Source organism: Astatotilapia calliptera, chromosome 7, assembly GCF_964374335.1.
Source record: "Astatotilapia calliptera chromosome 7, fAstCal68.1, whole genome shotgun sequence".
NCBI classification, from domain to species: Eukaryota; Metazoa; Chordata; class Actinopteri; order Cichliformes; family Cichlidae; genus Astatotilapia; species Astatotilapia calliptera.
The window spans coordinates 10,788,638-10,813,461 of record NC_137428.1 but is presented as its reverse complement, the minus strand read 5'-3'; the positions used below and the strand labels follow the sequence as shown (position 1 = coordinate 10,813,461).

Sequence of the window (24,824 nt, the reverse complement as noted above, 5' to 3'; positions counted from 1 at the left end):
TGCTTAATGGTGGGTTCAACAGCCATTTGCATGCTCTTCAGGAGAATAAAACAAATGAACATGCAAACTATAAGACTTCAAACTTAAATCCTTACAAAGACCAAAGGTAATGAATAGAAAACTAAGGATGCTCTTAACTAAGAATAAGGAATTGCAACTCGAAACACTGGGAAACAGACCCAGGACCATAGCACTGCGTCACATGTGAGATCTTCTGCCAATGATATAACACTGAAGCAGCTGTCCATAAAAAATTAGTGACAATTCCCAAAGTTTTGGCACTTCCTGTTAATTAGATTTACATCCCTATATTGATGTAAATCTGCTGAAATTGAACCTGAGATTTGCTACTTACGTAGTGTTATTTTATTTTAAATTGAATTTGCTCAAGCTCAGAGTCTCAGCTGTCCAAATCAAACTGTTATAAAGTAATCAGATGTTAAATTCAGCTGTCAGGTCAGCCCTGTATCTGTACCTGCTGACCAAAGCCCAAATAGGTGGGTTCAAGGCTGTAGATGATTATTGATGCTTCTCCTCTGAGAATGATCTCATATAAAGGCCCCTCCTCTACATGGCACTGTGCAACCACCTGAAAACCAGTACAACAGATTCAGTTATTCAGGGTTTGTTTTTTAATTCAGTCTCAACAGTGTTTAAAACCCAGTTTTCCTCGACTTTAGACAAACAACTTGCTTCCAGGTTATTAATCTTTGCAGTCAATATATATGAAATGCCCTTATTTTTCTGGGTCACTATAGGCAATACAGCTAATATTTTTACACTGACAAGTATCTTAGGTGATTTGATTAATAAATATACTCTGTAGATGAATAAGTAATGAAAATAGTTTTAGACGGAGCCCTTATTGAATTATACATTTACATCTATTCTCCAGTTACTAAAGGGAATATAAATAACTATAGATCATGAAGATTACGCTGAGTTATATAAGACTATTCTATTGTATCAGTACTTAAAAACCAAGGAATATCCACACTGATTTAGCAAGCCAGTATTATATACGGCACAGAGGGAATGACTTGCCCTTTAGCTGCTGGCTTTCTCTGTTCCCTGACAAACTAGAAATCTCAGGGACACCCTGATTTGTTTACGTGTGCATTTGCCTACCTCTTCCACACCCACAGGATAATGTGTGCTGCTATGTCCATCTGCACCAGGCCTGGAGATTACAGGAGATGGCAAGGCAGGTGTTACAGAGGAGCTCGTCTGACTTTCTGAATCGTTTTGCTTCTCATTCTTTTTTCCTTTCTTTCCATAAGAGCAAAGAGTAAAACAAGAAATCCCTAAAGTTAAATATATTTTTCTTGCAAATAGAGAAAAACTCCACGTTATAGCGTTATAAATGGCACATTTCTCAAGAGAGAAAAATAAGAAAAATGAATGATAGACAAAACAAATCTTTTTCAAGAAGAATTCATATTTTTATTTGCAGCGCCATATTTTTATCCTACTGCTCAACTACTTTAGATTTTCATGATTAAGAGTAAAAAACAAATCCTTTTTAACTTATATGGACTCGGTGTGGAAGTGGAGATAAAAGCAGTGATGCTGCGCTAAAGCCCAGTATGGCTACAAGGACCATATTTATGATATTCCCTCTCTTTGGCATCGTACAGATCAAAGAGTTAAAAACCCCCCCACTGTTGATCATTTGAAGCAGCACATTTACTCAGAATTAGGCTAACTAGCAAGGACTTGTACATATGCTTGTACAGAAGTAAATTATATAAGCACTGTCTATCAGGTGCATCATTAACACATAATGTAATACCCAAGTGAGGAAGAAAATCTTCAGCACCCACACCCCAAAGAACTCATTTTGTCTCTCTGTTCTACTCTCTCCTTCCCTATGGGATCAAATTGGGTGCATCCATCAAGTTAATTAAACAGAGTGTTCTATAATTAAGAGGAATTTTAATAGGCAAGCAGCAGGAAACAGGTCAGGATAGATTGCAGTGAAGTGCTGAATAAACATGGATGAGAATGAAAGAGATTTAGTGAGTGAAGCCATCTCAAAGCCATACTGGAGACGTTCTATATTAAATCACTGACCATGGCTACATTATAGCCAAAGGCTATCTATGTGTGTGTGGGAAAGCTTCACTACATGCATATACACGCAAGACACCCTTCAAGTCTGCATGCACAATTGCTAGAGTGCCAAAGAACGCAAAAGTACTTGTGAGCCAGCTTATAAACTCATTATAATGAGTGAATGATAGAGATGCAATCAGCAGGGGGCACTGTTGTATGATCACTGTCATGGACATTGTTTTGTGTGACAAGACTGCCTAGGAAATCACAAATTAATACATCCATCATTGTATGATGTAAGACAGAAGAAACACTGTAGATCTTACAAAACATTTTTGGTGGATAAGACTTCTTAAAATCATTTGGGAGCCTGGGGGCAAACAAACAAACAACAACAAAAAACCTGCTTTTTAAAAATGTGGGCATTCTAAGAAAGAGGTTAAAACTCACTGGTGCGGACAGGGGAACAGATGGTGAGACAGCAGATAATGACTCTGCAAGAGTTCAGCTCAAAACAGAAATAGGACACTCTGACATTCTCGTATCTGTCTTTTGCTCTTCAATCTATTCTTTCCTTTACGCACACAGTGGGCGTGACTGTGTTTTCTGGGTTCAGACTACTAAACCAACATCTCTTTTTCAGCAGCCTGTCAGGAGACTAAAAAGAATAATGGGAAATAAGTATCATAATGAGTTATACTTGTGGACTTGGCTTTAGAGATTTACCACTGATAGACATTACATCTTAAATTGTACAATGACAACTGACAGCTGAGATGATTCCACTGAAACACCCTCTTTAATTTGATCTTACAGATTTTAAGTTACCAGAATTGGTGCTCAGTCCTCAATACTGGGACTGAGATGAATGGGACTTCATCTCAAATCATGACTTGCAATATGTCCTTTCTCTCTCCACTTTATTGATCAATAAAATGCACATATAAAATAATAAACAGATATTTAAAATCTTCAATAACTGCAAAGTTCTTACTTAAGCGTTGCACATTTATACATTCAGCAATCACGGAGCAACGCTGTGAAACCACCTTGCAAATTTTAGGACCAGTATTGTCTCTCTTTCAGCTCAGCTTTGTTTTGCTGTTGTTGTTTGTTGATGTGACAATTTAGCTGCTAAATGCTCCACTACTGTAAGCAGCTATTGTCTAACAGTGTCTATCTGCGGTTTAGTACTGAGCAGGTGTGAGATTTGTTTGTTGAGAACAGCTGCGTCTGGCAGTTGAAAAGGACTGAAAGCAGTGAAAAAAGAACCGCAGCACTAATGTCGCGAGGGGACGACTAAAATGTGAGCTAAATTAACTACAAATATTAGTAAAGCATTTTCTCATCACCGTGAAGGTTCATCACAATAAATGACCATTTTTCATAATGTTTTTAAAAATTCACTATGGTTACATCATATAGGTACAAGCAGAATTTGGTGAAAACACATCTTTAACTCTACATAAGACTTTTTTTTTAAAGTTGCTTGCGTTGTTGTCAAGATTAAGGTCCATCATTTGAGCAAGATGACTAAAGCTGATACAATATCTTGTACCTTTTTCTCTTACAATACATTATTAATACGCAGGCAAAAACAAGCAACAGGTTCTCTAAAATATTTCAGCTTCTAATTTGACTTCCAGTGTTTCTTGTGAAGTACTAATTGTATCAGAAAGATGGTATTGTTTTCCAGGGCAACATATAGTATCAACATAGCATCACATACGATTTTTCCACCCTGCTCTTGTCAGGGACCCTGGGTCGGAGCGACCCTGAGCAGTTATGAATTATATTGTTATATGTATAGGTGATACTGTGCTGCTGTTCTGTGTCCACATTTTTGTATAGGCAGGTATTTGTGGGTGTGTGTTTGGCTGTAGGATGGATGTCAAGCACCTGCAGGCCTGGTGGGTGTGGCCCTTCTAGGGGACTGGCCACACCCGAAGCTCCTGCCACACACCTGCTGCTGATCAGGGCTCATCGGGGGAGCTACTTAGGAGAGTCTTGGAGCTCCCCAGGAGAAGTGTGGAGCGCCAGACAGCAGCCAGCACGAGGAGTGCTGAGACACGGACTTTTCACGGAAAGACACGACACGGGAGTCAGGGGAGAGCAAGGGGATTTATTGTTGTTTTTTCCATTCACTGTAAATAAACGCACTGTTTACACACAGAGCTCTGCACCTGGGTCCTCCTTCCCTACATCCCCATGGCTTGCCCTGCCAAACCATAACAACTCTTCACTGTAAAATATGTGTTGTAGAAGACTTCTGTGTTTTCCATGATGCCTTCTGGTAGAATCGTAGAGCATCCTATTTGGGATCATATACTTATATGCTTCTTTTCTCTCCAGTTTGTGTATACAGTCATGTGAAAAATAAAGTTTTCACAGGAATCTATTTAGTCTTGTGAAAAACGAATTACATCCCATAATTGAGAGGCTTGAAGAACCACCTTTAGCACCAATAACTTTAAGTAATTGTCTTCTGTATGACTTTACCAGTCTCTTAATTCATGGCAGAGGAAACTACTGGGAAGACTGCCAACTGTCCTAAATGTTTTAACTCGTGAATAATCTTTCTCTTTGTAGAAAAACAGACTTGTTTGAAATTGACTATATAATCGTTCCCAGATTGATGGGCAGCAGCAGCAATGGTTTCCTGTTTGACACTGTGTTAAAACACTCCAGACCAGCAAACTCAAAACATTCACTGTTATAGTTGTTTTCACATTTGCTAATGATCAATCAAATGCATTCAATTAGCAGCACCTGACTGCTACTTACCCTTTTAATCCCTATGTAAGAAGTAAGGAAGGGCTTAGTTTTTCATAGAACTGTACAGAGTCCTGTAAAAAAGAAAGTTTTTCTCAGGACTGAAATCACCAGCATAGTCACATTAAGTTCAGTCAAATATAACTGCACATGAAACAGTACAAACATACTGGACATAAGATATATTATCACCTTGCACAATTACTAATAAGCTGCTATAGCGTCACTGTATGCAAAACTGCAAGGAATCTCAAGGGCATTAAAGCAGTTTTATCACTAAAATCAATAAGAAATCTCAAGGCATTAAAGTACCTTAATACTTCATATTCTCCAGACTCTTTGCAATGGCAAAGCTTAATCTAATCTAAATTAGTAATGTTGATGGTGGGAAAAATACTCTCACATTTGTCTCTTTTGTGATGTATATTAAGATTCAGTCTTTATTTGATAATTAAGAAAACTATGAGCACTCAAAAAGAAAATAAAGGTCTACAAAGCAATGTGTTTTTCCAGTGACAACACAAAGGGTTAGGGTTAGGGGAAAATGCATTAAAGGCTGTTTCTGACCCTTGTTGTCCACAAACAGACAATTAAAACTTGATCAAGGATCTTTATCCTGCCAGTCCTGCTATAAATTTTGGTTTTAACAAAACATGCTCCGAAATAAATGTTACTGCATTAGTTGTGACTGATCAGATAGTCGTTTAGTTGTGCAGTGATCTAATCCATCAGGCAGCTATAGAAAGTAGCTGCAGTACAATGTAAAAGGTGAACTAAGCCTTCTACTTTACTTCTTGCTGGAAAAGAGTTCCCATAGACAGAAAACCTACAGTGTCTGTCTATAGTGTGCTGCCTCCATCTGTGGAGTGGATCAGTGGAATAGATGGATAGAAAACAGTTAGCTCTATTGAAATTCCACTCTCCAAGGGCTGTGGTTTAATTACTGATAGGGATGTAATTAGCTGAACATGGCAAGATAGAGCAAGTTTTGTGTGGGAGAAAGAGACTTTAAAGAGAGTCTGTGCGAGCACAGTGAGGTCTCCATTTAATTAGCGAGACAGCCTGTGAGACGGATTGGTAAGAGAGGCTGCAATCTAAGAAGGAAAGGGTGAGGAAAGAGAGAAGAGAAGGGTGATACGGATTAGGTGGGAAAGAAAAGCACTGACACAAGAGCATGAAGAGGGGAAAGAGGAAAAGGAAAATTAAAAAATAAGCAATGTAAAGCCTTAAGATGAGGACAAGGACAGAAACAAAACGAAGACGATGATTGAAGGTGATAAATCTTTTAGCCCTATTGCATTAGCTGGTTCAAGGCCATGGATAGGCTGGCTACTTTAGTATTCACAGTTCATTTAAGGGGAGGTAAGCCAAAACCAAGGCTTGAATAAAGTACACAATCAGCAAATGTGTCTTGCCCAGATAATTTATAATGGATTTGGCTTGCAATTCAGGGGGTTAAATGTTAAATGCAGCTACTGGACTGACTCACCCCAATGGGGAGTTTAAAAATATGTTTGAAATCCATTTGGTTCTTGCTCCTGAATCTTGTCTATTCAGTAATCCAATTCTATTTTTGTTCTATAATCCAGTAGCTTTTACAGAGCACAGATGCTTTAGCATCCTGTGGTCCTGCAGCAAAATAACAGAAAAGCCACCCTCATTCTGTGCCAACTCATAAAGAAAAACCTAGGATGTAAATTGATAATTCCTAATTTGTGATGAAAGGCTATAATACTTTTTTCTTAACTTTTTTTGGTTATTTTCTTTTTTTTTTTATCCACTCATCCATTCATCCACTTTCTTCCACTTTCCAATTTTAGGATCGTGGGGGGGTTGGAGTCTATCCCAGCTACCACAGGACAAGAGGCAGTGTACACATTGGACAGGCTGCCAATCTGTTTGAGGGCTTAACAGAAAGAGACTGTCAGTCATTCGCATTCACATTCACACCTAGGGCTGATTTCAAATCACCATTAACCTAATCTGCCAACAGCATGTGTTGACTGTGGGAGGAACCCACATAGACACGGGGGAGAACATGCAAACTCAGCCAAAAGGCCCCACCCGGATGGTGGATTTGACCCAGAACCAGAAGTTTCTTCCTGTTACAACTGAGTTTTTTCTCCCCACTGTTACCAAGTGTTTGCTTATGCTGATTATTGGCATTTTATCTGTATTCTTGTTGTGTCTTTACCTTCCAATAAAAAGCACCTTGAGGTAAGTGTTGTGTTTTGACACTACATTAACACAACTGATTTGAATTGAATTAAACTGACCTTTTGACCTTAAGTTTGGAAACCCATAAGAACCCTAAGAAGCAGTATGGCTAATGTGAGCAGAGGGACTAACTTGTCAGAGCTGATGGGGGGAAAAAGGTTTATCAAACATAAGCAACTTATACAGTTCAGCAGTGTGAACCAGCACCTTCCTGCATGTAGAAAGAAAATGTGCTAGTGATCCGGCCATGCAGATGCCGAGAGAGAGTAGAAGGAGGCAGCAGGCAATCATCAAACATGATGAGGCAAGGATAAATTTGCGTATACTAAATGAGGTCATTCAAAGTTGCCTTTTAAAGCAGCGGTCCCCAACCCCCGGGCCTCGGACCGGTACCGGTCCGTGAGTCGTTTGGTACCGGGCCGTGAGAGTTGAGGCTCAGGTGTGAAATGTATGGTTTTCAGGGTTTTTATCGGTTTTCAGCGTTATTTTGTTATCGTTTTTATCGTTAACTCGGTTTTCCTGGGTCTTTTCACGTGTGTTATGAATAAATCTTTTTTTTGGTACCGGTACTAGTTTTATTTTGTTGTATTTATCCGCGACACCTTAAAGGCTGGTCAATGAAAATATGGTCGGGCATAAACTGGTCCGTGGCACAAAAAAGGTTGGGGACTGCTGTTTTAAAGGCATTGTGAGATTATGCTTTATAGAAAATAATTTTAAGTATGCAACTTTGACGAACTGAGATGCATTTTTAGGGGTTTAATCAATGTTCTTCTACAAGCATGTCATGCAACTGAGCAGTCATCTTGGTAAAAGCTCTGTGCAGTTACTCGGACAGTCATTTTAACTGCCATTGTTAATATTGTAGATCTCTCTTTTATAAAATCTCTGTTTTATTTAATTCTGGGAGTAGGTCGTTACACTATAACATAACAGATACTGCCAATTTACATTTTACAATAGATACTTCTGGAATATAATTATGTGGGACTTTTATTTGCTTAGTCATTATTGTAATGTATTTTCTACTAAAAGTGTCACTGTTGAATATATAGCTGTAAAATTATACAACAATCAACTGAATAACTTACAGTGTCTGGTTGATAAATGCAACATTTTAATAGTGTGTGGTGTAAATATACCTGATGTTACTATGTCTCTGGTCATCCAGAAAAGCCCAGCAATAGGACACAGGAATCAGGAAGCAGTTGGTTATGGTGATTGGTTTGTGAGTTTGTGTGTAGTTTAATACACAATAAAAATCTACTGTGCTGGAGGAGAAGTCGAGGCCGGGGTAATGGGCTTCTGCGTGCAGCTTCACCACCTCATGCTGCGTGTGTCCCTGGTAATTTACTTCAAGAAACTGGCAAACACATGAAAGAAGAGAAGAAGAGTTTTTTAACTATGTTAGTAAGTGAACAGAGAATACAGTTTAGTTATTCACAATAGTTCCTCATCTTTTGGTCTTTTTAAACCTTTAATCTCAATAAGGCTACTCAAAGAAAAAGGTTATCCTATAGCTCAGTGAAAGCATGGGTTTTAGATAATTATAATGGGTGAAAAGAAAAAATTATTGCTGATTTAATTTCAATGTAAACCCAACTGGGGTCAAAACACCCAGGTGAAGAATGAAAATAAATGCACCATGTAAGAAAAAGATTGCATCAAAGTTACCACATCCACAGTTCTTGACTCTCAATCCTTATAGAAAGCTGAATTAAAGCATACCCACACCTCAGCCTGATGTCCGTCTCCTAAAACCACAGACTGGAAAGATATATAGGACTAATGTGAATTTTGATATATTCATCAAAATAATGCACACTTCTTTTTCAGAGTATGGTCTTGCAGTTGGAAGAAATAAAAATAACTGAATTGTTTTTGTTGCTTACTTTAAACAGATGACTCCTACACCGCAGGTTCATAGGCCTTTCACAAACCTTGACACACTTTTTTTGAAACATTTATTGTGATTCTGCCATGGGAACCAAACTTGTCAACAATATTCATCTAATCTACAGCTTCACTCAGACATGCCAGGTGTTTGAAAGCCTCAAGCTTTTTAATGAGCTCACAAAATTTGAGCTATAATAATGAAAATAAGGACATTCTGTATGCAATATCTGACCTTAAATTCACTGATCATTACAGAATTCAACAAAACTATATTTCATATTTTTCAATTTAGAGTTTATCAAAACTTAATTTGGGGTTAGTGCCAAAAAACATCAGTGATTTTGCACTGTCAAATCTCTATTTGTTTAATTTGGAGGCAACTGTCTTTAAGGGCACATACTGCGTTCCAAGAATATCAAAACACAGTAGACTCACTTCTGCACAGCAAACTTCACAAACAGATATTACGAAGCGTTAAAAGAGTATTTAGATATGAGCAATAACACAAAATAAGATTAATCTGAGTTAAAGGTATGATACAGATAAGTACAGCTAAATGATTAAACAGCATGTTTCAGCAAAAATAGAATCATTAGAACTGTACTTGATGAAATTAGAAATAAAAACAACCAAAAAACAACAATTTGTACTCTATACTGCGGTCTCCTGGGGTCTCACACAGAGAGAAAGGTTCTATAAGTGAGAGTTTTATGGAGACAGGCAGAGAGGATATATTCTTTAGAATCAGCTTCTCGTGTAGGGGTCTTTCTCCTTTGACCTGTAACACACAGAAACCTTTTAAATTAAGTGAACAACAACAAAGAGACGTGTCTGAAGCACAGGTATTAAACTGCTGCAGTTTGAATTATTAATAGTTAAAGGTTGGTTAAAAATAATCAAAATGTTAACAGAAATATACATAAAGGAGGCAAATGAGATTAACATTCATGAGAGCTGCAGTTTATGGGACCTTTGATGATTGTCCACATAACCTTTAGACAACATTTAAAACAGTTATGGGATGCAATCATAAAAGCATTGCAGAGTATTACAAAAAATATGCTTTTAAAAAAGTACTAAAAATGCAATGTTTGGTATTCTTGCTCATGACTAACCTTCTTCATGTAGAAGCTGCTTTGAGGAAAATGCTGACCAGTGGAGCTACGAAGTGACAAATAACATCCACAGACATGATCTTCTCCTGGTAGCACCTGCACCAACAAAAGCATAGCACGCTTGATGCTCACATACAACCTGGGAAGCCAAAAGTCTGTACATGTAGTATACTGCATATTGAGCTGCAGCATCTGTTCTAATGCACAGATTGGCTATGATTATTCACTTTCAGGACATACACACAAACAGTTTCACCTTAGGACAGTCTGAAGACACTGTGAGCTGGAAAAAAGCTCACAGTATCACAGAATGAGGCTGACCATCTTTCTGCTAGAAGAAGTTACTCCACGTCTTGGAGCATATAGGTTTAGGAGTTGAGAAAGGAGGTAGGAAACTCTGGCTAGGCAAGTTTCCACCTTTGTGGGTTTTTGAAGTGGGTTGTGAGTTATCAATCTTCCTGTTCATCCGGTGTACTCGCATGCCAAGGTTGAAGAGCTTGAAGTGATATTGATATGACTCATGGCTTACAAAGCAAAGAGAGCTCAAGGCAGATTCTTGGTGTCATATTATTCACTTCTGCAAAAGGACTTCACACTAAGTCAAAATTGAATTTGTGAAAATGAAATAGTGATTTCTACCTGAAGTGTGTGCCTAAGTCGAGGCCGGGACGAAAAGGTCGGTCAATGGCAACTGTAGTTCCAGTGCCAGTGGCAGAGAGCAGGACAGTGTGCGCCTGACTGTCCTGTATAAAGATCTCCAACTTGCCCTCGAACTGAATCATGTCCTTCAGGTGTGCCACAACCTTGAGCTCCAGCTGGCCCCGTGGCAGTACAGCTGCCTCACTGGACTCAACACGCTAAAAGGACTCTCTGGTGACCTAAGGAAACATAGGAGTTATAATCTGAGTCAACTTACAGTGTGAACCTGATGAGCTAAGGTGTTACCACAGAAAGCCTCACCTAGAAAAGAGGGGCAGTGCGGTCCTTCCAGTAGCTCTTTCCATCACTGAAATGTGGTGCTTGAAAATATCTCCCCTGTGCGGGCGTTTTCTATAACTGTGTGGCACAATGCTACTGAGATCCTTGAGAGATAGATGTGTGTATATCATATAGCTGAATAATCACATCACCACTTCTATGCGGCATGAGATCCTTGAGTTGGAAATAGAGCAGCAGCTCTTTGCCTGACATATAGTAAGTAAGACAAAACATATCCCTACTCTGAGGAAGGCTAATGTGTGGATGCACGTTAAATAAGACAAGTGTAACTTATGCTAAAATCTGCTATAAAATACACAGAGATGTAAACAGGAGAATAGCTTTTAAAATAGAGCTGCTGCAACATAGCTATATATATTTATTTTATTTCGCAGCTTTGCGGATTGTTCGATTGCACTTTTCCAAATAAAGACCAGTGTAATGAGAAAACAGACGTAAATCTAATAAATCTCTGCAGTCTTTAAACACAGCAGATAGCTTTTCATTGTGCTCAGCGTAGTGTACATATATCTGACAAAGCAGTGGTCGAAATCGCAATCAATGTTCTATACAGAAGCTCTGCTGATCTATGGTTGGAGCATAAACTTTTAATTGGGGTTTTGAAAATGAGCGTCCTATTAATGCGGTGAAGCTTCCGTGCTTTCACTGCCTTATAGCACAACAAAGTAAATCGGTGCTTAAAAATATTTTCACTCAAACTTAAATATAAAGCTTTCACTACATTTTGACATTGAAAGCCACCTTCTCAGTTTGAAGGAGAGATGATACGTATGAGGAAAAATGTCAAACAGCCAAAACTTGACCAGTGAGTGACTTTGGAAGTCGCAGATCACTTTCTCAGCATTTGTACAATCGAGGAAAGAGGCTGCCGAAAGCTGGCTTGGACCGGGTCGATACCAGGGTGATCGTGGTGAAGGGGTGGGTGGAGTCAAAAGAGGAGAAAGAGCACAGGGTTGACTCCCCTGGGTAAGGAGCAAGACGACTGGAATCTCAATAATCACATCAAACCTGCTGCATCACACAGCTCGATTAGCATTGATTGCTTTTAAATGCAGCACAAGACGGAAGGGTTTAGAATTCTGATTTGTGCTGTATGGTCTGCTGCTATCAACAGCGCATAAAAGCTTAATAAATCCTGTATTGATGGTGCAGAGACTACTGCCAGCCAAGTTTGATGTCAAACAGTAATACAGAGCGACAAAATCGACTGTCAAAAAAAAGCAGCAAACTCAAAATTAATATTCTGAGTTTTAATAACGTTTCTCTTTCAGTTTTCCAGTTCTTATGTATCACTGACAGGAGAATTTAAAAAACATGAATAAAAGTCTGCTTATGTAAGGGATTCTCCAGGAAAGCAAATGTGTTCATGTGCAGCCTGCAGTGCTCACACAATTCTTCACTGCCTGTCTGAATGGTTCGACACCATATAAGATAACAGAAGGCCAGGATGGATGAGGAATGAAGTCGTTCCCACGGATGGTCACTTAAATGACAAGACAGACTGGGTACCTTATGCAATATCCCCGTGATCTTCTGTCATCAGGTCTATTTGTGTGGTTCTTTGCCAGCCTATTGAGCGAGACGTAATGTAATTCTAGGAGAATCTGCATCGATTGACGCCTGAGAGTGCAGAGGAGAAACTCCTTTCCTCAACACTGCCTTAGAGGAGAGGACAGGGTCATAAAACTGCAGTTACACAGGGGTTTGCCTGTGTGTGTTTAAAATTGTGCATGTGGATGGTTGTGTCTATGTCAGCTTTGGAAGTATTGAGGTACAGTTCCAGTCACAAGTTGGCTCCCCGTGGATATCAGGCAACGCTGATATGACAGTACGTAGGGAGGGAAGAGCTTTCAGAGAAAAGTGAAACACTAAATATGATAAACTGTGGCTCTCTGGTTGCCAGAAAGTTTAGTGTTTCATTTACCATGAGTAAGCACTATAAATGCATACAAGTGGAACATAACCATTTTAATTTAAAAGGCTTTTAAGACCTAGAAAATCAAACGTAGTTAATGTGGAAAATGTCTTAATATGTAGGTAACAGCTGATAACACTGAAGTACCATTTGAAGAGTGAGAGATAGAAGTGGAAGTCTGTTATACAGCATGGGTTAATCTACTATTTGTGCATAAATGTTACAATATCCAAAAGCGAGGCTCTGTGAGTTGATCGTTAAAATTGTTCTACACTGACAAAATATGTCACCATTTGACTGGATTGTAATGTATATATAATGTTTATAATATATTCTCCTGTGGTAGGACTAAAATTGAAGTGGCAGCTAATTATTTCAAAAGCTAACAAAGCAATTAAATCATCAGCTCATTAATTACATATCCAATTGGACTGAAAATGAATTAGTCACAGGAGCTAAGGAAGACAGAAAGCCAGTACGTGAACTGATAGATGACTGGAGAGATATGTAGTAAATCCACTCTTAAACCTGGATAACGCTGCTTTTTTTCCCCCAGATGTTTACTGTTTGCTTCCAAATGCTTTAGCATCCCACTATGAGATGTAAGCTCATATAAAGTTGTTGTTGTTTTGTTTTAAAGTGTATAAGAATTTCTAAATCAATTTTTAGTATATGCCTGCCCACCTATGCCACAAATTCTAGTGTCTGTATCATGGTAGTAGTAAAGTGAGCTGGAATAGGTGACTGGGTATACAGGTGCAGGGTTTTGGCAATGCTCTTCAGAACTGGGATTTTACCAAAGCTCAGCTGTGGGCTTTGGATGTGTACTGGTCCCTGTCCAATACATGACAAGGCCACCTCCTGGAACAGAACAGAAATATTCAAGGATCAAAGAATAAATATTATGTCTTTATTCAGATATCAAACATACACTGAACAAAAATATAAACGCAACACTTTTGTTTTTGCTCCCATTCCCCATGGGATGGACGTAGAGACCTAAAATTCATTCCAGATACACAATATAACCATCCCTCCCAAACAGTGGTCACAAATCAGTCCAAATGTGTGGTAGTGGGCACATCTGCTATATTGAGATAATCCATCCCACCTCACAGGTGTGCCACATCAGGATGCTGATCTGACATCATGAGTAGTGCACAGGTGTACCTCAGACTGCCCACAACAAAAGGCCACCCTGGAATGTGCAGTTTTGTCTCACAGCAAAATGCCACAGATGCCACAAGCAATGAGGGAGCGTGCAATTGGCATGCTGACAGCAGGAATGTCAACCAGATCTGTCGCCCGTGCATTGAATGTTCATTTCTCAACCATAAGCCGTCTCCACAGGCGTTTCAGAGAATATGGCAGCACATCCAACCGGCCTCACAACCGCAGACCTCGTGTAACCACACCAGCCCAGGACCTCCACATCCAGCAGGTTCACCTCCAAGATCGTCTGAGACCAGCCACCCAGACAGCTGCTGGAACAATTGGTTTGCACAACCAAACAATTTCTGCACAAACTGTCAGAAACCGTCTCAGGGACGCTCAACTGCATGCCCGTCGTCCTCACCGGGGTCTTGACCTGACTCCAGCTCGTCGCCTTAACAGACTTGTGTGGGCAAATGCTCACATCCGATGGCATCTGGCACGTTGGAGAGGTGTGCGCTTCACGGATGAATCATGGTTCACATTGTTCAGGGCAGATGGCAGCTGAGAATGTCCCAGTTCTTGCATGGCCAGCATACTCACCGGACATGTCACCCATTGAGCATGTTCGGGATGTGCTTGACCGGCGTATACGACAGCGTGTACCAGTTCCCACGAATATCCAACAACCTCACACAGCCATTGAAGTGGAGTGGACCAACATTCCACAGGCCACAATTGACAATCTGATAGACTCCATGCAACGATGTGTTGCACTGCATGAGGCAAATGGTGGTCACACCAGATACTGACCGGTTCTGGGTCCCCAGACCCCCAATAGCGCAAAAAACTGCACATTCCAGGGTGGCCTTTTGTTGTGGGCAGTCTGAGGTACACCTGTGCACTACTCATGATGTCAGATCAGCATCCTGATGTGGCACACCTGTGAGGTGGGATGGATTATCTCAATATAGCAGATGTGCCCACTACCACACATTTGGACTGATTTGTGACCACTGTTTGGGAGGGATGGTTATATTGTGTATCTGGAATGAATTTTAGGTCTCTACGTCCATCCCATGGGGAATGGGAGCAAAAACAAAAGTGTTGTTCAGTGTATTTAACTTAGAGTCCAACACAAACACTTCCACTGACCAGGTATGGCTGGAGGCTGCTGAACCCAGCAATTCATAGAGTGCTGCGGCGCTTTCCAACAGTCTTAGCAGGGAGACACACAGAAAGCTTCTCTGAGCTGCCGGGATGAATCACTCGTCTAGGTGCAGAACTGCTTAAAAGCAGTGATGGATTCTCCTCATTTTCCTGAATACAGAGACAGTAAAAAATATATACATTTTAATGCAGCCATAGTGCATCAGATGTAATTGTGGAACTTGCCTCCATACATGGGATGAAACATTTGTGACATTTGTGAAATCCACAGTCCCACTTAGTGTTCATCACTGCTGTATAAACAGATAAAGCACAGTAATGGATAATATGAGGTCAGCTTTTGTTGTCTTTTAAACCTTCATTTGTCTCAAAAAATAATTTCTTACTTAGCGACAGTGCGGCAACAGCTTATTTAGGTATTCATTTATGTATACCAACAACCTGCTCGAGATCAAACTGAACATCAGAAAGAGGAAGAAAGAACATGGTATGGTTGTTGGTGCCAGGCGATCTGATCCGAGTATTTTAAAAACTGCTGCTCTGCTGGGATTTGCCCACACGATCATCTCTAGGGTTCAGAGAATGGACCGAAAAAGAGAAAATGTCCAGCAAGTAGCAGTCCTCAATGTGAATATGCTTTGTCGATGCCAGTCTCATGTTCAATGGGGTGAGTACCCAAATACAAGACAGTTGGCGGCTGTATCTGTATCAAATGCTCAGGCTTTTAAGGATATTTTCTTAGTCCACTTTAGGCCCCTTACTACCAAGTGAGCATCATATTCAACACCACAGATGCTACTTGAATGTTATTGCTATCCATCTCTTTATCCATGTTTGTTAGATTTGTATTGTTGATTGTCATTTATGCTTAGAAATATTTACTTATATATGCTTAGAGTTTTGTAATTAGTTGTAGATTGGTAGAGGTTTTGATCCTTGATAGTCTGCAAACTTTGTGTGTATTAGACAGCACTTTGGGAGCATGAGAGGTCATACCGTGTCTTATTGTTTTATGGTAGGATTAACGTAGTTGCGTCTGTTCTAGTCTAAGTGCTCTTTGTTTAGATGAACTGCAGGACTTCCTCACCGTGTTATCTAGGATGAACCATCTAGGGTGAGGGGGAGGCTACCCTCTTCCTGACCAAGGATGTTTGACCCTTTGATCAGCAGTCCACACACACACACACACACACACACACACACACACACACACACACACACACACACACACACACACACACACACACACAGACAAGGTACTCTTTGTGTGTATGTAGACGTCATATGTTAATGAACTTATGCATATTCATGTAACCTCAATAAAAGAACAGTGGTACGGGAGAACGGACGAGAGCAACTGGGGTCAAGCGAAGGAACGGTGCCTGTCCGGTTCTCTCCCGTGCACGAGAAACATGAAGAAGCTTGCCTACTTGTGTCTTGCTTTGCAGTGTAATTATATTGTCTTCAACGTTCCAGCGGATGGGTTCAAGCTACAAACCTATCAATGTTCTCATGGCTGCCTCTAACATAATAAGGGCCAGTTCTGAATTCAGAAGGGGGTTGCAATCTGCTAATAAAGTGGTCAGTGAGTGTATTTCAAAAATAATTGATGAACACTAAGGCTAAACAATCCAAAAAAAGATATCTTCAAAGTAGCACTTTCACACATCACCAAAGCTCAGTAAGGAAAGCGAGGACAAGAAGATGTGTCCCCATTACCACACAGTAATTACATTAAGACAGAATCTCTTCAGTCTGGACAAGAGAGACAATTAGAGCAACCAATAAGTCATTAACTGTGTTTTTGGCAAGCTGTAAGACGATCCTTTAAACAAATGAGATATAATGTTTTTGTTACTGAGCTTATGACGATTTTCTTCACCTTTAGAAAAAGCCAGTTAGTATTTTTTCACATTTTCGGTCTTTATGCTAAGTTAACTGTCTCCTCGCTCCTACTTCATATCGACTGAAAAGGAACATGTATGCTCTAATTCACTTCAGTTCTTAACACAGACATGTAAACTCTATAAATCAATTATTTTTTTTTTTTGTTGCTGCATGGATCTGTCCAACCTGATCAAGCATGCCATAGCAGGCAGGCAAATTGCTAGAGTTGGTCAACCGCACTTTCTGTTTATAGGGGAAATTGAGGAGTCCAGCACTGGAGTATCCACCACAATCTCAGGCACAACACACCTATCAACACAGACAAAAGAAGAGAGTCAGACAAGTAGAAGAGAAACAGCGAAATGGGTGGAGAAGAAAAGATATGAAGAGTATTTATGGACCAAAAAGTAATTGCACAGCATCATGCCAAAACTCTATTAATTAGAATGAATTCATAAAAGTATAATGACGGTGATTGCCGTGAGGAAGTCAGATTGCCACTGCCCTATTCTGAATGATGATGCAGGTGACATTCCATTGTATTATAATGCAAATTAGCTTCTGAATATTTAACACATCCTCCACTGATTTGCCGACACCTGCATGCAAGTTCAATGGACCACATTCACAACTTGTCAAAGCATCAGAACATGCAGATAGCTGAAAGCACAGCAGATTACTAGCAGAAAAAAGGTACTTTATTCGAGAAAAAAGGATGATAGAAGAGTTTGCTAGCAGGCATTTTGGGTACCACAGTGTATATAGTTGTATACTTAAGTACATATATGTAGCAGGTGTCATGTGGCAGATTAAGGCTGTATTACAGTCTATCATGTAGTTTACAGTTTACAGAGATCTTTTGTTCCCTTGTTTGAGTTCTGTGTGTATACGTCAGGTGAGGGGCAGCCAATCAAAAGAAAGTGGGCTTTTACAACTAACAGGTTTAATAGCAGAGAATCTAAAGTGCTTTGTTTGGCACAGATGGTCCAATATAACTTAAATATATTTTTAAAACTGTGAATGATTCAAAGCTCTAGTGGAGTTCCAGAATAAAATAAATAAATAAATAAAATAAAACAAAGATTGAGCTGGTAATGAGTGTCACAAGTCCCTTTTTAATCTATAATGACAAATAAATTGAGATGAGTAAAAAGTACAGTATATCAAGACAATCATAGATAATTTCATTGAATTTGTGTGTCATATTCTCCACCCAAGACACCATTACACCACTGCTTTCTGTCAAACATAAACATAAACTCTAATTTTCTAAGAAGAGGTTGTATTCTATTTTCCTTTGGTAGAGGGATGATGAATCATTGTTATTCATTCTTTTTTTATTGAGTATCTTTTCAAATGAAACAGCCTCAGGGCACAAAAGCAGAAATACAGGAAGGTACAGGATGTTTACTTGGATTTATTTTACCACAAACTAACTTCAGCAACTGAACGTTTGAGTAAGTTTTCACACTCAACAGACTGTGTATGTTCACATGTAAATGTGTCTAACCTAGCCTTCATAGACAAAGACAGCATTTCCTCCCCGACGCCGTCAACATCCACTACTAGCACCGGCCTGTGTGTTCCAACAGTGTTGGAGTACAACGTCACCTGTACACACCTGATGATGATGATCATGAAGCCATTTATTTGTCATTTGCAGTTCCCTGCAGCAAAATTGGACCTCTTCCGACCATACATACAATACACAAACATCACATCGGGTAGGCAGGTAGCGTAAAGAAAAACAATGAAATGTACAACAAAATAGGGAGATGGAGGAGAGAAAAACAGAACTCTTCTCATACTGAGCTCCTACTAGGAGCTCAGTATCAGAACAGAAAACAAAAAAAACTCCTCAGCACAAAAAGCACATGAATCTTCACAACATAACACCATGAAAACACATCACAAGCAACAGGGGTGGGTATGAGGTGAGAGTTTTCCGGTGTAATCAGCAGCATCTGCTATGCATCATACATACACACAATGAGGCCAGGAAGACCAGTACAGGAGAAATACAGGAAAACCAGTGTCTAAAGTTAAAAGGAAAGAAGTTAAAGTTAAAAAAAATTTCACCTTTAGCTTTATAGTGTTACCCATTATTAACAAAGCAGCCTGATAAAAATGCGGATGGAACTAACTAGGTCAGCTTTCTTGTGTTAGCATAGCAAGTCTTGCCCAGACAAGAGGCCTGCTTCTGTCTGACTGGTAAAAGTGCCCTTCCCTGTGGTTTGTCAATACAAACTCTAGTGATGTGTGCTGTGTTCATGGTGCACTTTGAAAATGTTTATAATCTTGGTAATCCATGAGCTAATGTTGGCTGCATTGTTGCACTATACCATTATACTAAAACTGGTATGCTAGCTCTGGTCTCTGATTAATTGTTGATTAATTGTACCTTAATGGATTTATCTGACACAGTACGGACTGAGCCTGTTGCCGGGCAGATCGTGAATTCCACAGGCCTTGAACGAAGATTTCCAGCAGTATGACCTTGCCAATTTTTTCGTGACTCATCAGAAACCTTTCTAAATAAGCTAATGCTAGGCGAGGCCTGACCATCTCCCCAGACATGCAATATGAAGTTCACGGGCACAAAGGAAGGTTTGAAAAGGATGCACACAAGTGTTTCTGGGAATATGTAGAGAGAGAGCCAATATGAGAAAATATAAAGATATTAATATATGTTATCATGCACGCAAGGATGAAATCCAAGGAAAAATGTAGCATACCAAAGGCTACATCCCCAAAGTCGAGCTCTGAAACATCAAAGTGGATTGTAGGACAGATTAAACAGACAAAGAAACCTTGAAAAGAACAAGATGAAAAATCTGAAAATAGGTACAGAGAAGGTAAAGGATCCATGAGTCAGTTTTTACATTTGCTTGTAACATGTAAATGTTCTGTCAGAGCAATGGCTCCATTCCTCGCCAGCTTTACCTAAAGTTTTTTGTTTTTTTCTGCCTGTCCCGTTTGGCTCTTTTGCCATCAGAATTATTGTCTAAAGGCGAAGAAAGATGCCCAACGGATTTACTTTACCAAAATGACCATCCCAGCCTTGCCGTAATGGTCCATTTGATTCACCTTTTATTGTTTATTTTATTTTCACTTGCTGGGACAGACTTGACTGGGGGAAAGAAGGGGAGAAAGAAAGAGGGAAAGAAAAACAGCTGAGAAGAGGGACGGGGGAGAAGGGCAAAAAACAAAAACCAACAGAATAAGCAGAGAAAAAAAAATACATATATCGAGCTTTACCTAAAGTTGAAGGTAAGTGGTTGAGGCTATCCTGTCACAGCTAGCAGCAAGTCCTCAGAAAATGAACCCAAAATCCGACTGCGAAGGTGACTTCCACAGTCTGGCACTCCCAGAGGGAACAACACAGCAGAGAAACTTCGGCCAAAATCAGCCCTTTATTCGACAACTGCAACTGGAGAAGAAAGATTTCCTGTATAAGCTAAACTCAGTCAATAAGAGTTTGCAATATATTATCATAAAACTCAAAATGAAGTGTGTGTATTAATGTTGAAACAGAAGAGTAAATATCCAACAATGATCATGTAACTACCAGATGTGTTTTATGGAGTATATCAACAGATAAAAGATGGTACATGGTATCAGCTGTGTGCATAAAAAGTGGCAAAAAAACCTGCAGATGATTTTATTACACGTTGTTGCTGACTGGCAGAAGAACCACCTTGCAGTATAATAAACTATAACCACAGAGGCTCTGTCAACTAACATAACGTTGCATCTGCAGCGTTATACATACATACTAGCAATTTTATAAAGGAACATAAGTGTATGCAGCTTATATGTCTTACGAATGCTTATGGTATGATCCACACACGTAAACGTAAATGATTTACAAATGCAGGCAGTGATTTGTGTGAAACTTTTGAGGACTCACAAGCACGTGCTACAAAACTATTTTACAACTGTCTATACCTAAACCTGAATGAATATTTATAATTACAAATGCCTAATAATATATTTGGCATTACTCTCGCTCACTTACAAAACCTTAAATACGTGTGCCGAAATCTCCTGATACACACAGATCACGTTGCATGCCCAAGTGGGGTTTTGAGACAAATTTCATGCTGTCAGCTTCGCACTGATCCACAAATGTAAGCTGTGTTCATGTGCTAGTGTAAAACTGGGACATCTGTGCTTCCTCTGTCCTGTGGGATTTTTTTTCCCCCAGTTAAACTGGGCTTTGCTTCTTCTAAATAAACAGAACACCCTTCTACTAGAAAACATAGATTTACCAATTACAGATACTACACGGTGGGCTATAAAGGTTAACATATGGCTAAGCTTCTGCTACTTGCTGCTTGCAAACTGAGTCAGACCTCAGCTGCAGATGGTTGAACACGTTGTACATCACTGTGGATCATACTCTGAAGTGACTAAATACTAACTAATCTCTGCATAATTTGAATATAGATATAATCCAGGTAATGTGAAATAACACTTTGATGTTAATCTTAGCATTCTCTAATAACAGCAGGCTAACATTAATGTTAGCTTAATGACTAATCCTGAACATCTCAGGATGTAGCAGCAGCTTATTTAAACCATATGTTAACCTTGACAGACTACTGTGTGGTGCCTGTAATTGGAAAATCTATGTTTTTTCTGGGTGACGAGTTCCTCTTTTTTGTTTAGAAGGAGAAATGCCCACTTTATTTGAAAAAACCACAGGACTACAAGCAGGATGTTTGTTAGTCCCTAAAAGTTAGCCACAAATCATGGCACATGTTTGAAAATCATAGTCTACACTTATGAAGCATACTGTATGCATTCGTAACCCTTGTGAGACATATTTCTCCCATTACAAGTGTTCGTTTTGGCTCGTTTTTCTTATCTCTTGATAATATTATTATTCTCCTATGAAAAAAATCTAATAACTCAATCCCATTATGGTTGAACTCAAGTTCAGGTCCCATACCTTTACCCTTGACTGTGAGGGGTAACCGTGATTCACGTCCTAAGGCAGAAAACAGACAAAAATGATGAAAGAGTGATAACAAAGCTAGAAAAGACAAAGCAAAAAACATGTTGTAGGGCCATGGAAAAAGGAAAAGGCAACATATCATGTAGAGTTGGGTATTATGGTTGGTGTTACATTACGTTAAAGTACTAATTCTAATCAATGCAAAGGCCACATGAGATCTAGTCTTCTGTTTTTCTTTATATGTTTCTTAGGCTTTTTGCAAAGTGAGGAAATAAGGCACAGGAGTCTCCTGTCTCTCTGTCCTTGTCCTAGGCTCACCAGGTCATCACGCACCGCAGAAAACATGAAAATTAATGTAAATCTGACCTCCGGCTCAAACGACACACATGAAGGCCACATGCAAAACTGTCAACAATCTTTTACTAGCACTTAGATGAGATGACTAAATTTGGGCACAGTGAGTTCATCGTCACGAAGGTGGATTTATGAAGAACAATTGTGCTGTTTCCTTTGATTGAGAATATCACACGGTTGAGGAAAAGGGAACATAAAACAGATACACTGGAGAAGAGCTGTCGTTCCCTGAAAAAACTAACAAACAGACAGACATGGTTTGCTACCCAGACTTGTTTATCTGTAAGTTGTCTGCACTAACCCACAGAGGAAAGGAGATTCTTTTATGAGAAAGCTAAAGCTTTCAATTTACAGCAGGGGTATAGGGTGTGCTTGTAGCTGTCAAAGTAATCAATTGCAAGGTTGAAAGAACACACAAAAGAAGAGTTACATCCAGGGGTGTACGAAGGGTTTGAGATGAGGAAACAACTGTTGCTGTCAGTTTGCTATAAATGCACTCAAAATACCTTTGGTTCATTATCTTCTCACTTCAAATCCTGTTGTTTATTTGGCTATGTGTGATTGGGTCTTTTGTTTTTATGATTAAACAAGTGGGAAAAATTGGTTTGTACATCTCAAACTCTGCAGCCAAAGTAGAATAACTGTGGAAGTTACTGCATTTTGCACTTCATCACATCTTCATGTTCAATACAGCAATATTGAGTATCTGGTTACTTTGACACCAAAGGAGAATGATCTTTTACTTTTTCTTAAACAACTAAGCTTTTACGGTACACCAGTTCAGATGTGCATGTTTCATCCAGAAGCTGTAGGATATCTCAGTCAGCACTACAAGATACGCATACATGCACTGCTGTATGTGTGTGTATGTGAAACCTGAATGATCATAATTTTCTTCTAGCTGTGGACTGACCTGTGACATCGCAGTATATAGTTTGGCATCCTCAGGCTTGAAGATGATTGTGAAATTTGCTATGTTGTTGGACAATATTTCCCCCTTCGGAACCACGTGAAGACAAGAAGGATTATTTAGTGAAACAAATGCAAAAGTTAGAATAACAAGCCTGAAGAAGAATACAATTGATTCATTTGTCAAGCTTAGCTATAAAAACACACACACACCGGTGTCTGTCTCTGTGTGTGTGGGTAACTGGATAGGTGTATTCATACTAGAGATGGACCGATCCGATATTACGTATCGGTATCGGTCCGATACTGACCTAAATTACTGGATCGGATATCGGAGAAAAATAAAAAATGTAATCCGATCCATTAAATATCACGAAAGCACCTCACAAAACTTGCAACACACCGTAACTCACCTCAGAACGTTAGCACGTCGGAGCAGTATGCATCACGTGATAGAGCGGCTGTGGCATGCGGGACCTGTCAGTGGTCTGGATAGCATTTGGAGCTTCGCTAGCAACCCGGCATTTCATCTCCGACAAAGTTATCCCGAGAGAAGTAAAGCAAGTGTGTAAGTCCATCTCTGAATGTTTGTAAAGCATTCCTGCGTTAAGCTTAACAAGTGACTGCCTCTCCTGCTGCTACTTCAATGGTGAAACTGCTTAACGATCAGCTGATCGGCTTTTCTGTCGCGAGTCCGTGTCTCTAGTTTGCTTTTGGCCCACTTTGCACCAGAAAGAGGAAACCAGCGGCTGAACAACAGCAGCACGTTTAAGCTTGATCAGCTGTTGTTAGAATGTATTTAATGTTACTTTCTACTCGAGGATCTTTTTCTACGTAGCTGACGCTGGTAACTGTGCAGGGGCGGATCTAGCAAAGTTTAGCCAGGGGGGCCGATAGGGCATTAACAGGGAAAAGGGGGCACAAAGACATACTTTTCTTTCTTACTCTCATTTAAAATGTCTAGCTTTTAATAAATAATTATCTGACACCCAAACTTTTAATTTGATGTAAAATGAATAGAAGTCAATTACTGTATATAGTAACTATTAAGTCTAATATATATACCCTAGTAAGCTATAGTACTTTTTCCTTTGGGAAGGTACCATCTGTGCAGTCTGCAATTTTGTTGAAGAAAGATGTTGAATCTATTTAATATTTCTTGAAAAATAATTGATTTCTGTGCATTTTTTTTCACACTGCATCAAATTAAGGTTGATTACGTGGATTAAGCATCATGAGGTGGAGCGTGAGGGGTGGTTCCCTATTTTTTATTTATTTATTTTTGTTGTTGCTGGGAGTTGGAACCCTATTAGTTAGGTTGCTTAATATTTATGCTAAGTACTCTTTAAAATACCAGAATAGGGAGGATGGTGTAGGTTTAAGTTTATTAGATTGATCAGTATTGCTGAACTATGAAATATTT

The 24,824-nt window shown here is 39.4% G+C and overlaps 1 protein-coding gene across 1 annotated transcript in view; it reads right to left on the bottom strand.

The window, feature by feature from the left end:
• The window catches only part of hydin (HYDIN axonemal central pair apparatus protein), a 78,108-nt gene that overhangs the window by 37,382 nt on the left and 15,902 nt on the right, over positions 1-24,824 (bottom strand). The window contains 19 exon segments of the mRNA XM_080304711.1: positions 476-589; positions 8,312-8,407; positions 8,773-8,798; positions 9,571-9,718; positions 10,056-10,084; positions 10,087-10,155; positions 10,158-10,194; positions 10,312-10,579; positions 10,695-10,921; positions 13,663-13,830; positions 15,277-15,441; positions 17,365-17,447; positions 17,450-17,487; positions 18,689-18,789; positions 19,580-19,820; positions 19,913-19,988; positions 20,432-20,518; positions 20,521-20,542; positions 22,139-22,171. Coding sequence (XP_080160837.1) covers positions 476-589; positions 8,312-8,407; positions 8,773-8,798; positions 9,571-9,718; positions 10,056-10,084; positions 10,087-10,155; positions 10,158-10,194; positions 10,312-10,579; positions 10,695-10,921; positions 13,663-13,830; positions 15,277-15,441; positions 17,365-17,447; positions 17,450-17,487; positions 18,689-18,789; positions 19,580-19,820; positions 19,913-19,988; positions 20,432-20,518; positions 20,521-20,542; positions 22,139-22,171 — 2,028 coding nt within the window.